This window comes from Nothobranchius furzeri, chromosome 8 (assembly GCF_043380555.1).
Source record: "Nothobranchius furzeri strain GRZ-AD chromosome 8, NfurGRZ-RIMD1, whole genome shotgun sequence".
Taxonomy (NCBI): domain Eukaryota; kingdom Metazoa; phylum Chordata; class Actinopteri; order Cyprinodontiformes; family Nothobranchiidae; genus Nothobranchius; species Nothobranchius furzeri.
In genome coordinates, this window is record NC_091748.1 from 48,424,078 (window position 1) to 48,439,035 (window position 14,958).

Here is a 14,958-nt window from a genome sequence, read left to right on the forward strand (position 1 = left end):
ATAAAGTGGGTTGAGTTAGATTAAACTAACTGCATCACAGTTCACCATCGAAGGCTTGCTTGTTCTTTTAGAAACCCTTTGTTCAGATCCCACACTCAACAGCTAATAATTCAAATCAAGACATTTTATTGGTTCCTGTTTGAAATTTAAATGTTGTAACTCATATTGTTCAAAAGCAATAATAAAAAAATAAAATAATAGTAATAGTAATAAAAATTATTTCATATTCGTCAAAGTTAATCAAAGAGATGTAGATGGCTGTGGGTAGTAAGCAAGTCTATTATGGTCATAATTATTGTATGATAGTACGTGTTATATAGTAGTAAGTGTTATATAGTAGTATGTCCTATTTGGTAGTAATACTTATATAGTAGCAATTCTTATATGTTAGTAAAAGTTATAGAGTAATACATGTTTTATTGTAGTAAGTGTTATATAGTAGTAATTATTATATGTTAGTAAAAGTTATAGAGTAATACATGTTTTATTGTAGTAAGTGTTATATAGTAGTAATTATTATATGTTAGTAAAAGTTATAGAGTAATACATGTTTTATTGTAGTAAGTGTTATATAGTAGTAATTATTATATGTTAGTAAAAGTTATAGAGTAATACATGTTTTATTGTAGTAAGTGTTATATAGTAGTAATTATTATATGTTAGTAAAAGTTATATAGTAATACATGTTTTACAGTAGTAAGTGTCATATAGTAGTATGTCCTATTTGGTAGTAATACTTATATAGTAGCAATTCTTATATGTTAGTAAAAGTTACAGAGTAATACATGTTTTATAGTAGTAAGTGTTATATAGTAGTAATTATTATATGTTAGTAAAAGTTATATAGTAATACATGTTTTACAGTAGTAAGTGTCATATAGTAGTATGTCCTATTTGGTAGTAATACTTATATAGTAGCAATTCTTATATGTTAGTAAAAGTTATAGAGTAATACATGTTTTATAGTAGTAAGTGTTATATAGTAGCAATTCTTATTGTTAGTAAAAGTTATAGAGTAATACATGTTTTATAGTAGTAAGTGTTATATAGTAGCAATTCTTATATGTTAGTAAAAGTTATAGAGTAATACATGTTTTATAGTAGTAAGTGTTATATAGTAGCAATTCTTATATGTTAGTAAAAGTTATATAGTAATACATGTTTTATAGTAGTAAGTGTCATATAGTACTATGTCCTATTTGGTAGTAATACTTATATAGTAGCAATTCTTATATGTTAGTAAAAGTTATATAGTAATACATGTTTTATAGTAGTAAGTGTCATATAGTACTATGTCCTATTTGGTAGTAATACTTATATAGTAGCAATTCTTATATGTTAGTAAAAGTTATATAGTAGTACATGTTTTATAGTAGAAAGTGTTATATAGTAGTAATTCTTATATGTTAAAAAAATATACCAGTGCACCATTTCTCAGACCTAAAAGTTACCCACATCACAGCTGAGCTTCTTTCTTATTTCCTGATATCTGGACATCGTGGATAACGGCACTGTGGCTCTACAACATGGATGCTGTATCTCCAAAAGTAACAAAAGCCTGGAAGACCTCCAGCTGTGTGGTGGGTTTGCTAATGCTAACTGTAAGCCTAAACTAGTCAAGATGTCCGCTGCGGATTCCTGAACATCAACACAACAACAGCCTTCTCCGTTGTGAGTCAAGATGGGCGAGTCCATGAATGTTAATTCACAGTGTGACATAGATCTGTGAGGATTTTAACATCCTAGATTTTCACTAATTCGGCAGGTTTAGGAGGCAATTTTCATGTTCAGCCTGCACAAAAACTTCAGTGACCGATTATAAACAGAAATATTTACAAAATGGGTTTTCAGTCAACTACATCTTTAAATAACAGTAACGTTTAACTTGTTTTTGTTTAATTCTTTTTTCCAAATAAATGTTAATTCAATACTGACAATTTAAAAATAGTAGAAAATCCTTTAAGGATGGACACAAAAGTTTGTGTTTCAAATTGAGCTTTAAATGAAAACTTTGAAGAGATTTTGTTCTCTTTTTACATGATTTGGCCTCTTTTCTCCACAGAGCTTCCCTCTCTTATCTTCAATCTGTGCTGAATATTTCAGAAGTCAATCCACTTGAATGAGGTTAGTCGAACGGGGTGCTCAGCGAAAGCCCTGCTCCGACGTTGGGAGCTGGGCCAGCTCCGTCCCATTAGAGAAACCGGAGCAGAGAGAGAGAGCAAGCCAGAGAATCCTGGTTCATAAAGTGGTGATGCACAACTTTCAGAAGAAGAGAGGAAAGATGGAGGATGAAAACAGAAGTGTGGCTAAGGAGGTCCAGCACACGCTGAGTGACCTTCACTGGTTGACACAGCAGGATGACGATAAAGAGAGGATGCACAGGGAGGAAGAGCGTCTCCTGCCCTCAGCTAGACGCGACCCTTCTGTTAGGAAACAGCATCAGCGACACGTGCAGAGGAGGAGAGGGAGAAAACTCAGCCAGAAAGAACATTTCGATAAAACGTGCAGAGAAAATGGAAGGTGAGGAAAAATGCTGTGTTACAGCAGGATGAGTGGAGCGACTTCTAAGGAGGGAGGATGGAGGGGGGGAGGTAAACGGAGGGCAATTACACTGAAGGGAGAGAAGCGACAGCAGGGATGTGGTTACATCACTGCGATCTGCATCCTGCCCCGAGCCAGTCTCCTCAACCAGTCAGCTGTGCAGAGACATGGAGCCCCACCAGCGAATGCCCACGTGCCGCCATGTTTTCACCACACGCAGATGAGCTCGTCACACTCAGACATGTTTATTTGGTTGTTTTTGTGAATCTGTAAACAGCAGCTTTGCCTCAGGGCTCTCCATGTCTGCACTTTCATTAAACCACTTGTTTACACCAGTTTGACCTGCAAAAGTGCTTTAGAGCGACATCACGAAGAGGTCTCAGTAAATGTGGTCTTTGTGAGGCGCTTGTTCAGGTCTATGGGTCATGTTTAAATGGCTCATTTCCTGAACAGCATGTGAAATCACAAAACTTCACCCTGCTGGAGCATCCTTTCCCCGTGTATTTGGAGTCTGTTTAATAAATTACATGCAACCCTCTCCAAAGATTGGTCCCATCTCATGTACTTCACCCAATCACACTGTGGCTCCACTAGATTCCTGATGCAGCAGCTGAGAAGCACGACATCCCTCACAGACAGGTTTAAACAATTCTCATAGTGGTGTCACTTCGCCTACAGCTGTCGACACATGAATAAACATAAGGACAAAAGGCTGTGAAACGGTGAGGAGCAGTGTGGACGTACGTGGAGCTTTTGCTGCCTGCCTCTTGGTTCAGAACGAGCCTACAGACTGCAGAGAGTGTGGGCTCCGCTATGGTGAAAGTCACACTCTGTTGGGCTTAAGTACAGCACATCCGGCCTCTAAACAAACACCAGCCAGTCTCTTATGAAACCACGAGCCCGGGGGTTTCAGTCAGAGATGAGCAGAGCTGTTTATGTCTGCTTTGCATGAAAACGATGTCCCGCTGAGTGGAGGGATTCCCGGGATCTTGTGTAAACTGGAGCATTGGGAGAGATCACCATTTAAATAAAATTGTGAACTTCGTATGTGACTTTCACACTGATAAGACTGTGCTTTAATTAACCAAGCAGCGTAATAATCAGTAATTTAGCACAGATTAGCAGCACCAGAATTAACAAAGCTCCTCAGATGAGAAGCGAAATGTCTTCAAGAAACCAAAGAAGTCCAGTTGCCTTCATTTGAACCCTTTTGGATTACCATGACGTGGACGACTGAGAACCTTCACCAGCATTAGCAGCAGTTTTTCACTGTTTAACACCCTGAATGTGTCAAAAAAATCTAAAACAGAGACACTAAATGTGGCAGGAGTTCATCCTTCCCAGGATTTAACCACCACTGACATGTTCAACATTTCTTCAGATTGTTCACATTTGATTTGCTGTCAAAGAGCAATTCCCACCCACAAGTGTGAGCTTCAGACGTGTTTATCTGCTTACCATGTAGTATCCGGGCAGCAGTTTCTGTAAGAACTCAGCCTCCTTGTGCATCACAGTCTTGATGATGAACTCATCATCTTTTGTAAGGTAGAAGACGGAACCGCTCGCTCCAGGGTTGGACAGCTCGATCAGAGGCTCGTTACAGAGGGAGTACTGCAGAATCAAATATAAATGTGAACAAAACAGAAAGACTACCGGTCTGTTTAATTAAGCACGAGCACACACTGACAGGCCAGTTTTCTGTAATCAAGGGATCTAAGAATTTATTAAAGATTATTTTATTTATTCTTTTTGTAACCAGGAAGGTCCCATTGAGAATAAAACCTCATTTTCAAGGGAGTCCTGGCCAAGAGGCAGCAAGTTACAACAATTATAATTTGTTGATTAAAATCAAATAAAAAAATATGAGTAGCACATTTCCATATTAGGATTTATCTGTTTTCTGACTCCCAGTAGAGGCCTCTGGAGTACTTGAATTACTTCCATGAGCTCTGTGTCAAAGCCACGGCTGTAAAAGGTGTTGGGTGGTTTAAATCAGGACTCAGATATTTATGTACCCCTCTTCCACCCTGAACTGTATTCCCCTGCATATCCCCACCTTAAAACACACGTTTCAGTTTAATACTGTTTTTTGTTTGTAGCCCAAATAAATATATAAAACCTTTGAAAACTCCTCATTCCAAGTTGTCATGCTATATAATGTATTCAATTGAAAATATTCTATAAATAAGGGAATTTGGGACCAAGCACTCTTGTGTTTATATCGCAACACAACAGAAAAAATACAGTAAACAGCAGATGAGCGTTTTTTCCCCCCAGCCTCATCAGTAAAGACTAGAAAGACAATAATGTGTGTCTGCAGCAGTGTGTTTGACACATCTTCATGTCTGCCTGTTCAGTTATCTTTAAACAAGTTCGTTTTCTCAAACAATCCAAACACAACTAGATCATTTCAGTTCATCTAAATTAGATCTCGACCTGCATGTTTAAAGTTGCAGCCATATAGCTGTAATTAATTAATTGTCAAATTATCTTCAATCCAAATTATTGGCCACGGTTTCCAGTCCTGATTTACTTCGTCACATATGGATTAAGCGATGATCCAATAAAATACCAGTGAAGGAAGCAAGATTTTACACACAACTATAAATCAAGACACATAAGTAGCACTTTGAGTGACATAGATAACAAAAACAAAACAACGCTTTAGCAGGAGATGTGCGGCTTGCCGGTCTCTCTGAGACCTCTGTGTTCCACCCGGTTCTACCCAGCGGTCAGCCCGGCGTATCTCTGACTCAGAAGCTCTGGTGTTGTGCACAGTAAACTCTGGTTGTAGCTAGGTTGCTACCTCCGTTAGCTTAGCTCCCACCTCCGCATTAGCTTTGGGTTAGCTTGTAGCTAGTTCGACCGGGTGTCGTCAGTTGATCCCAGCCTTACAGCCCCACCCTCAGCTCCACCTCTCTTCCCTTTTATGGAATTGTCTGGGCTTGACGGAACCTGTGACACGGTCAAAATGGCGGTGATGGCCACCTCCCATTTTAGCAGAAAAACTTGTTATTGGAACCTATGGAAACCCATTGTCCATATATTAATGTCGATGGATAAAACAGAAAAAGACTAAATGGAACAGATGGACTTAATGTTTCATTTGTGTCTCAGTAAATTGAGTCGTATCCACACCTTTCTGCAACGAGTTAAAAATATCAATAATGATGCTGTAACGAAATGATGACACGTCTGCAGACGACTTATGTGCACATACGGTGATGAGCGCTCACAGGCTGGCTGACAACAACTGAGGAAAAGAAGCAGGCGTGATGTGGTACCACCACGTGCATGGAGTACTGATGCGTTAAAAATATGTGGGCATGGAGAATGAACAAACCCTGACTAAGCAGGGGATGTATGCATGCAGCTAGACGGCTTGGGACTGCACGGTGAATCACTCAACCTCCAGATTTTACACGCTGATGGGAAAATACTGGATCCTCATCTTTCTGCAGGCATTTTTCTCCTCTGCCTCATGGATCTTTTACGAGGTTTTCTCTTGTTTTCCTTTTCCCCATTAAGCTCTCCCCCTTTCACACTCAATTGTATTAGTGTTAATCACAAAATAACCAAAATCTTACCAGGTAGTCGTCCGGCCTGATGCCGAACAGTTCTCTGAAGTAGCGGAAGGCCACAGGAGCGTATGTTTTAAAGCGGAAGTCTGGGAAATGATGGGCTGGAGTGAGGTTGCTCCCCTCACTGGATTTAAGAAAAAAATATCAAATTAGAGAAAATGTATCAATAAAAACAAAATGTTTGCACAACTCACTGACTCATGTTATGGAAATCAGGTAAATAAAACTAAATGTTTATTAAAAGTTTAAAGTGTTAAAAGTCTAAATGTTAACTCTGTCTTTGCACCAGATTTAAATCAATTAGTCATTATTAAAGGGCTTCTGTAAAACTGAACATGATGAGGAGATGAAATCATTTAGCTCAGGTTTGTTGGATCAGGAAACATGCTAGACAGGTAGGATGGTGGAGCTTAAGGTGGCCTGTGTTCCATAGGAACAACTGATCGTGCTCCCAGAAATAAATCAGATGTAGAAATGTCCGGCTGACCTGGGGAAAAATATGCTTTCCACCACATAGAAGTCCTGCATCAGTACATCCCTCTCAGGCTTGGAGCTCAGGTTGCCCACTGTGTAGCCAATTCCCAGCTGGATGGCACCTTTCAAGGCTGATGATGTGGTCTTCAGGGGGGAGAGCAGGAGTAGGTGGAAGAGCAGCATTAGGGGATTGAAAGAGCAACTGAAAGGGCATGATACAACAGTAACCCATAAATCTTTTAGCACCTTTTTGTAAGTAGTTTCTCCTGATGCGTCCACTCCTCTGTGTCCGATCTTCTTCCCCTGACCAATCTGGCTTGAAGACGAGGGCAACTGATAACAGGGAGAGACACTTTGATTTTAAGGAGATGTTAGCTGAAGCTCATAAAATTAAATGAAAAATACAAATGAAAGAGATTTGGGTGCTGTGCCACCGGGGTGATGGTGGCACAGGAGCGAAAAGCTTGCCCCGTAATAGGAAGGTTGCAGGTTCGAGCCCCGCTCAATTTGTCGCTGCCGTTGTGTCCTTGGGCAAGACACTTAACCCACGTTGCCTGCTGTTGGTGGTCGGAGGGACCGGTGGCGCCAGTGCTCGGCAGCCTCGCCTCTGTCAGTGCGCCCCAGGGCAGCTGTGGCTACATCGTAGCTCATCTCCACCAGCGTGTGAATGTGTGTGTGAACGGGTGAATGACTGATTGTGTTGTAAAGCGCCTGGGGGGGGTTCCAGGACTCTAGAAGGCGCTGTATCAAATGCAGGCCATTTACCATTTTACACACTTTATGTATATCTTGCCAAAAATGGCAAGTATCTTTCAATACAAACAACTTACCCACTCAAAAGTATCACTATCTGTTAAAGGATATTTATAATATGACATTTTTAAAGTTATAATAGTTCTATGGTCGATACAAAACCTGTTTGTGAAGTTCTTTGCACAAAATCGCTTTCACAAAAAGCTATTTCAGCAGTTTAATCCAGTTTCAGTACCTTCAGAATGAGTTGTTTTAGAGCTGTCACTTTAAGAAAACAAGCTGGATCTGGCCACATCCACTCCTCCACTGCTCAGGCTGCTATATGCTGAGAAGCCCTGATATCTGGGAGGGGCTCAGAGTAGAGCTGCTGCTCCGCCAGCGCCAGCAGCTTTCTTTTGCACTTAAGAGGCGATTTTATTCTATTATTTTTCTGTTTCACAAACGGGGATTTTTGAAAACATCTTGTTTTAAGCACATTAACACTGAAATAAAACAATTGGTCAGTTTTTTTTTTAAATCTTTGGATGGTTTTAAATATGGCCTGTATTTGATATAGCACCTTCTAGAGCAGGGGTGTCAAACTCATTTCAGCTCAGGGGCCACACTGAGGGAAATCTAGTCCCAAGTGGGCCGGACCGGTAAATTAAATAGAAAACTTCAGATTGTTTTCTTTGTTTTAATACAATCAATATAAAACAAGGCTGGAGCCTGAGGACAGTGTAGTACAAGTACAACACCTGAAGTGTACTTGAAAATTAGAAAAACATAAAAAAAATCAACAAATAAAAAAAACATTCCTTTGTGATTCAAAGAGCTTACATATCACATGGCTAGATCGGTTTCATGCAACGCTTAAAGTATATTTGACTCATATTACTTAACATCTTTTAGCTTTCATTAGCCCATCAATATCAGAAGTCACATCCTGAGTCGCAGCCAACTTCAGGATGTGATTCAAGTTCTTGTGTGAGCCTTGAGTGAAGCTTTGTTTTATTTATACTCATTACAGAGGAAACTTGCTCACAAAGATAAGTTTATGTTCACTCTACATTGTAAAGTATGAAAATAAAGTTTACACAACCATCTCGCGGGCCGGATTTAACCCGCTTGCGGGCCGCATCCGGCCCGCGGGCCACATAATTGACACCCCTGTTCTAGAGTCATGGAACCCCCCAAGGCGCTTTACAACACAATCAGTCATTCACCCGTTCACACACACATTCACACCCTGGTGAGGATGAGCTACGATGTAGCCACAGCTGCCCTGGGGCGCACTGACAGAGGCGAGGCTGGCGAGCACTGGCGCCACCGGTCCCTCCGACCACCACCAGCAGGCAACGTGGGTTAAGTGTCTTGCCCAAGGACACAACGACAGCGACAGACTGAGCGGGGCTCAAACCTGCAACCTTCCAATTATGGGGCGAGCCCTCAACTCCTGTGCCACCGTCGCCCCAGTAGAGACTCACATAGCAGCACAAAAGGATGCCAAAGGTGAGTTTTGCATGTGTCCCTGTCAAGTAAATGCTATTTTGAACCTTTACAATGCATTAACTTCATTAGATTAGCTTTATAATCATTGTGCACTGCAAAAACCTATTCTTGTTCTTCTGTTGGCTCACGCATTATTAATGTGGTTGTCCATCACAAATCCTTTCTGTTTGACTTTACTGAGAGTGCCTTGACTGCTGTTTACTGCAGAAAACACCCTGGTGTCTCAGAAATACAAAGCACTCGCCTTAAAAACATATTTTTATGTTTCATGGAGTGAAAATGGAACAACAAATTTCCATCTTTGATGTTTTTTGAAGCACCTAAACTGCTCAAAGCAAGAAGACTGCACAGCTCCTTTTATCAGACTTAATAGCACGAGCTAAACTGGATGTATTAGATCTCATCTGGTCTGAATATGTCTGGGGTTGTTTTAGTGAACTCTGTTGAGCGTTTAGTTTGAGGTGGCATTAAAACAGAATTAGAATTTCCGCCAGCTACAGTTAAACCAACTGTGATGTCCTGTAGGAGGGGTTTTATGTATTTTACAATATCTGGAGAGACGGATGAATTGGAGAGACAGATTTTGTGAGCTCTGCAGAAAAGCAGAGATACACAAATCTAATGCTTGGAAAAGAAATGAAATCCTCAAAGATTTAAAAGCCCAAACTACAACAACAACAAACAAATAAACAGAAATGCGAGCTAGAAGAGAGGCATAAGGGGACAAATAATCACTATGACAGATTTCTGCTCACCTCTGAGATAAAGGCTTTCTTAGCAGGTGCATCTGAAAGAGAGAAATGTGACAGATGAAGACGGCTGTGTTAGCTGCTCTGTGACAAGATGCTCCGTCACTCTGCCTCGTCGGTGCTCTGAGGGACAAAGATGAATACTAAAAGGTGGACAGAGCAGGCTGACATTATGTAATAACAGTGTCAAACACAGGCAGAGGCCTGTCAGAGCAACTACGGGAAACAGAGACATCAGCGGCAAGGGCACCAAGTTCTCCTTTAAGCTCCATTGTGGGTGAGTTCTTGTTTTTGCCATCCTGACAATATATCACAGGTCTTACTGATGTACGTCTGTCTGCAGGGATGGTTGAGCCTGTTTTGTGCAGCATTAATATTCGAGTAGTTTTGGACATCTATAGTCATCACACAATGAATTCTTATGATTTGAACAAGACATGATGCATCTATTTTGACTGTTACAAGCTGCCACCTGTTTACTCAGGTTAATCCCAACAAGACAACTCATTTTCCATAAATGCGTAAAATAATGTTTGTTGCAGCCATGCTCTGTTACATCTGCTCTGTTATGATCACTTCTAGTTTAATAACAAGATGTTAGACACCAGGGAGAGGCAATCACAGGACTGTTTTCACCACCAAAGCCTGAAATAGACACATAATTATGGACACATAATGGAGGGAAGGGTGAGGAAGGCAGGAAAGGGAGAGCAAAAAATGAGCAAATGGAAGAGTGGAAAGGAACAGGGAGAAGAGATGGAGAGGGTTTCAGACAGTGATGGTTTTAATCAGTTTCTGCTTTTTTCATTATAACCTCTATTACACTTAGCTGCACACATGGAGCTGTAGCAACGTGGTCTGACTACTAAGTACAGCCCTGGTGTGATGGGATGAGTGACGTTTTAGAGACAGCAGGTAACCAGATAGACATTTTTAAAAACTTCTTTTATCAGTAAACACACAACAGGTCCTGAGTTGCCGCTGACACATAAAGTGCTTTTCCTCTGACAAGGTGCCAGAGCTGCTGGTCTTCAATCAACTCAGTGCAGTTGTGCCAAAAATACAAATAAGAGTCTAGTCTAAAAGATTAGTAGAAACACTTGCCTGAAACATTAGCTGAAGTAGCAGCAGCTTTCCAAATGCAATCCTAAATTCTAGCACCTAGTGCAATGGTACTGAGTAGGCGCCTGCGGGCCGGACCCTTCTTTGTGGCCCCGATCCGCCAGCACCCAAAGTGAACTGAACCAAAGTGAGCAGAAACCACACTGAGATGAGGTTATATTTGTCCTTTTACAATAAAATCAAACTTAACTTTAAAGCAACAATAGATATTTTACTAACTTGAAGCTAGAGCTTTAACATTGATCTCAGTAATGGCCGAGGTAGAAACTTGACCAGTTTCATATTTGACACCACTCTGCAGTCCTCTGCTGATCAAAAAATACACTAGACCAGTGGTCGTCAATAGACGGCCAGCGGGCCCCCTCTTTGTGGCCCCCGAACCCCGCTCGCACCCTCCACCCCGGGCGAACGGGAGGTGTGCTGTCACATAGAGGGCTGGTGTAATGAACAGCAGCGACGTGAGAGTAGCTAAGCGCACCGCACCGCACCGACATCCCTTCTTGCTGGGCGAAGCGAGAAGAGGTGTTTATCTTCAACAACGCATGCGTTGGGACGCTTGCTACTTATAGTAGCAGGTGACGCATGCATCACAGTCACTGGCCAATCAGGATTGGCGTATTGAGATAAGTGCTTCTGAGGAATCCGCGGAGGGGCGTATCCCATAGTGAGACACCGAAACGAATGTTAAGAAAGAGAACTACATGGACATCATTTGGTTTTCAGCCTTCTTATGGTCAGAATGTAATGCTGTCCACGTTAGATCTCGGGGTCTTGTTCACGAGTGAGGGAAAGCTGGAGCGTGAGATCGATAGGGGGATTGGTGCTGCGTCTGCAGTGATGCGACCATTGTACAGATCTGTCGTGGTGAAGAGAGAACTGAGTCGGAAGGCAAAGCTCTGGATTTACCGGTCGATCTACGTTCCTACCCTCACCTATGGTCAAAAGCTTTGTGTGGTGACTGAAAGACTGAGATCACAGAAACAAGTGGCTGAAATGAGTTTTCTCTGCGGGGTGTCTGGGTTCTGCCTTAGAGATAGGGTGAGAAGCTCGGCCATCCGGGAGGGGCTCGGAGTAGATCCGCTGCTCCTCCACATCGAGAGGAGCCAGTTGAAGTGGCTCGGGCATCTAGTTAGGATGCCTCCGGGACGCCTCCCTGGTGAGGTTTTCGACATAAAGGAAGACCCTGGAGAGACTATGTCTCATGGCTGGCCAGGGAACGCCTTAGGATTTCCCGGAGGAGCTGGCCCAAGTGGCTGGGGAGAGGGAAGTCTGGGCCTCCCAGCTCAGGCTGCTGCCGCCGCAACCCGACCTCAGATAAACAGCTGAAGATGGATGGATGTCTTCTTCAAAGGGAGAACTGTACAGACTGTTACGACAAAAAGGGAAATAACAAAAAAATTTGATTTATTGAGAAATCTAATAATCTGATTACTTTTAGCAAAACTCTACTCTGCAGAACATCAGGCTCAAAAAGCATGGCAGACATGTTTCTCTGTTTTAGTATATTTTGAGATTTCTTTACAGACACAATGAATAAACTGGATTTTTTTTACCAGCTAAGTGATGTTATCTAGTATCATAAGTGGAATAACACCCTCACAGTTGGACTCTATTTTACAGCTGAACTGATTTTGAGCCTCTCTAGTCTGAGCGCCCGTCTCCCAGCTTCTCATGGATGCTCATGTGACTAAGCAACGGTTCTCTACCTCTCACTCCCTCTGCTACACATATTTGCTCACCATGGGTTAGGCTAACCAAAGCATGCCAGTGAAGTTCCCTACAAGTTAAGACATCAGGGGAATAAGATTTAAAAGAGAGGGAAATAAGTAAAACATGCAGATGAAAGAACGCTTGCTAATTAAAGAAGAGGTTCTCCTTCCTTTTACCCTGCTGTTTGCTTCGGTCTGTTTCTATATGCATGTGAACAGCTGAGTTCAGTTAGTCCTTTTTAGTACTCTTCCACTACTACATCTCCACATGTCTGTGCATGTTAAAAACACGCTCCAGCTCCTCCTGAGGGATCCCATCGAGTTGAGTCTGCTCGGTGGTCACCTCGGTGGAAAATCTACAGGCCACCTCAGCTGACTCCTTTAGAAACCTCACGTTATCTTTAAGATCTCCAACCAAAGGAAGAGGCTCACTTCAGATGCTTGTATCTAGGATCTTGTTTCAGTCGCAATCCAAATCTCACATGGTGATGACTGGAATGTAGACGGGGCAGTAAATTGAGTTTTGCCTTTCAGCTCAGCTTCATCTGCTGACTCATTCAGTCTGGTTCATATTCAGCTGAAGGTCACGGCCTGACGTTGCCAACAGAACCAAGTCTGCAAAAAACAGTGATGAGACTTTAGGGTTCCTAAACCAGACACCCTCCTCTACACAAGACTCGGTCCATGAACACTAAAAACTGGATCACAGACAGGCAACTGCCCTGGAAGAGTTCGACCAGCACTGAGAACCAGCTCAACGAAAATGAGGATACAACACAAGGACCCCTAAAACATTCCATCTAAATTTAAGTTTACATTTAACAATTTGCCCAACTTTCAGCCGACTGAGGAGAAATCTGATTCAATGCAACCTTCCTTCCACCATGATTGTGACTGTAAAATCCTTATTTAAAAGCGTGGATTACTCATTTAGTCAATACATTTGCAGTGGTCTTTAGTAAGAATGAATGGCATACAGATCATACTCAGGGCACAAAAAAATCCCACAAACCCCTGACTCAGTAGGACCAGTCCGTGACATCAGAGCTGTGCTTCAAATGGGAGGATTTGGAGTCTTATTTCCTGAAATTTAGACATTTTGTCTAGGAGAGAATAAAAAAAATGCAACTTTACCATTGACTTGGTTTGCTCTGGGAAATAGATGCTTTAACTCCACAAATAAGCCTGGAGGAGCTGTGTGAGCGAGTTGCTAATACTAGCAGTTAGCTTCTGTTGGCTGAGATGTTCTCTGCTAGTTCTGGACGCTAAAACAACAACAGCCTTCCCCGTTGGGGGTCAATATGGGTAAGACCAATTCAAAGTGTGATGTAGAGCAGTCAAGATTTTCAGATCCTAGTGTTTCAACGTCTATTTTCTTTCAGAAGCTAATGCAGAAGACAAAATATGAAATTAAATACATTAAATAATGTTTTTTTTTCAGCCAACCTGACCTTAAATGCACATTTAAAGAAACAAAAAATCTTCTGAAAAAGGCCAAAATTCCTAGCCTAGTGAACTAGACCAAATTCTTGCTTTGCAAAGTTTGGTCTAGGCATGCTCCATTGGAACGTCCGCACCTCCTACCAGGATTCTGGCTAGCCAATCACAACTCTCTAGAGGGGTTTCAAACACATAAAGAGCTGTGATTGGTCCATAATGGTGGGCCAATCATAGTGCTCTATCTGCTTAGTGAACAAATCACAGAGCTTTATCCGCTTTGTGGGCCAATCAGAGCACTCTATATGCCTGGTGGGTGGGATGATGCAACAGAGTGAAACAAGAGTATGTCACATTCATTGTCCAGTAGAATGCGGAGATCATTTGAAAGACAACGGTAGAACCCGCCCCACAACCGAGAGCCGTCAATGGAGCGTGGTCAGACTAAATAATACATTTATTATTTAGTCTGGCTTGCCAGGCTACAAAATTCCATTAAAATGACTAACTGACATGTACAGTATGTCACGCTGAGAAGTCCAATTATGATCATAAATAACTTACTGCAATCATCAAAACCATGGATGAAGCTCCAAATGGAACTATTGTACTGGTAAAATAAAATTCCCCAAGAAGCACTAAGAAAATCCAGGTAAATTATATTAAGTCAAGAAAAGAAAGAATTACATTTATAAGTTAGAAATGTATTTTTTATTTTTTTTACCACCCCATCCATTTATGTATAACAGGTTTGCCTGTGATTAGGAGGCAGTAAATTGGAGCTATGAGAGAGAAAATGGGTCCTACTTTCACAATATGTGGCTGCAAGCTCTAAAGTTGTTCAGGTAATGGAACAACAAATAGGCCCTTCAAAATAAATAGCTGCTTGTTGAGTCTGTTGCCTTGCTGACCGGCTGTGTGTTGTTTCTGACCATTTGGGAATTGGTCCATTACAGTCTGGTAAGGCAATTGACAAGAAAACTGGACAAAAAAACATATTTGTATTACTTTCATGCATGAACTCAGTGATTCATGAATGCCAGCGTGTGTTTAACCTGTATTCACTCAACTTACATAATATAGATGTCACAGCATGTAAAA

At 41.5% G+C, this 14,958-nt stretch overlaps 1 protein-coding gene across 2 annotated transcripts in view; it reads right to left on the reverse strand.

Moving 5' to 3' along the window:
• pip5k1ca (phosphatidylinositol-4-phosphate 5-kinase, type I, gamma a) overlaps positions 1-14,958 on the reverse strand; it is a 57,024-nt gene that overhangs the window by 19,317 nt on the left and 22,749 nt on the right. For both annotated transcript variants that reach the window (XM_015971639.3, XM_015971638.3), the window contains exons 2-6: positions 9,596-9,627; positions 6,843-6,929; positions 6,610-6,740; positions 6,129-6,246; positions 4,000-4,152 (exon numbers count right to left, since the gene is read on the reverse strand). In XM_015971639.3, the coding sequence (XP_015827125.1) occupies positions 4,000-4,152; positions 6,129-6,246; positions 6,610-6,740; positions 6,843-6,929; positions 9,596-9,627 (521 nt within the window). The remainder of the gene's footprint in view (positions 1-3,999; positions 4,153-6,128; positions 6,247-6,609; positions 6,741-6,842; positions 6,930-9,595; positions 9,628-14,958) is intronic.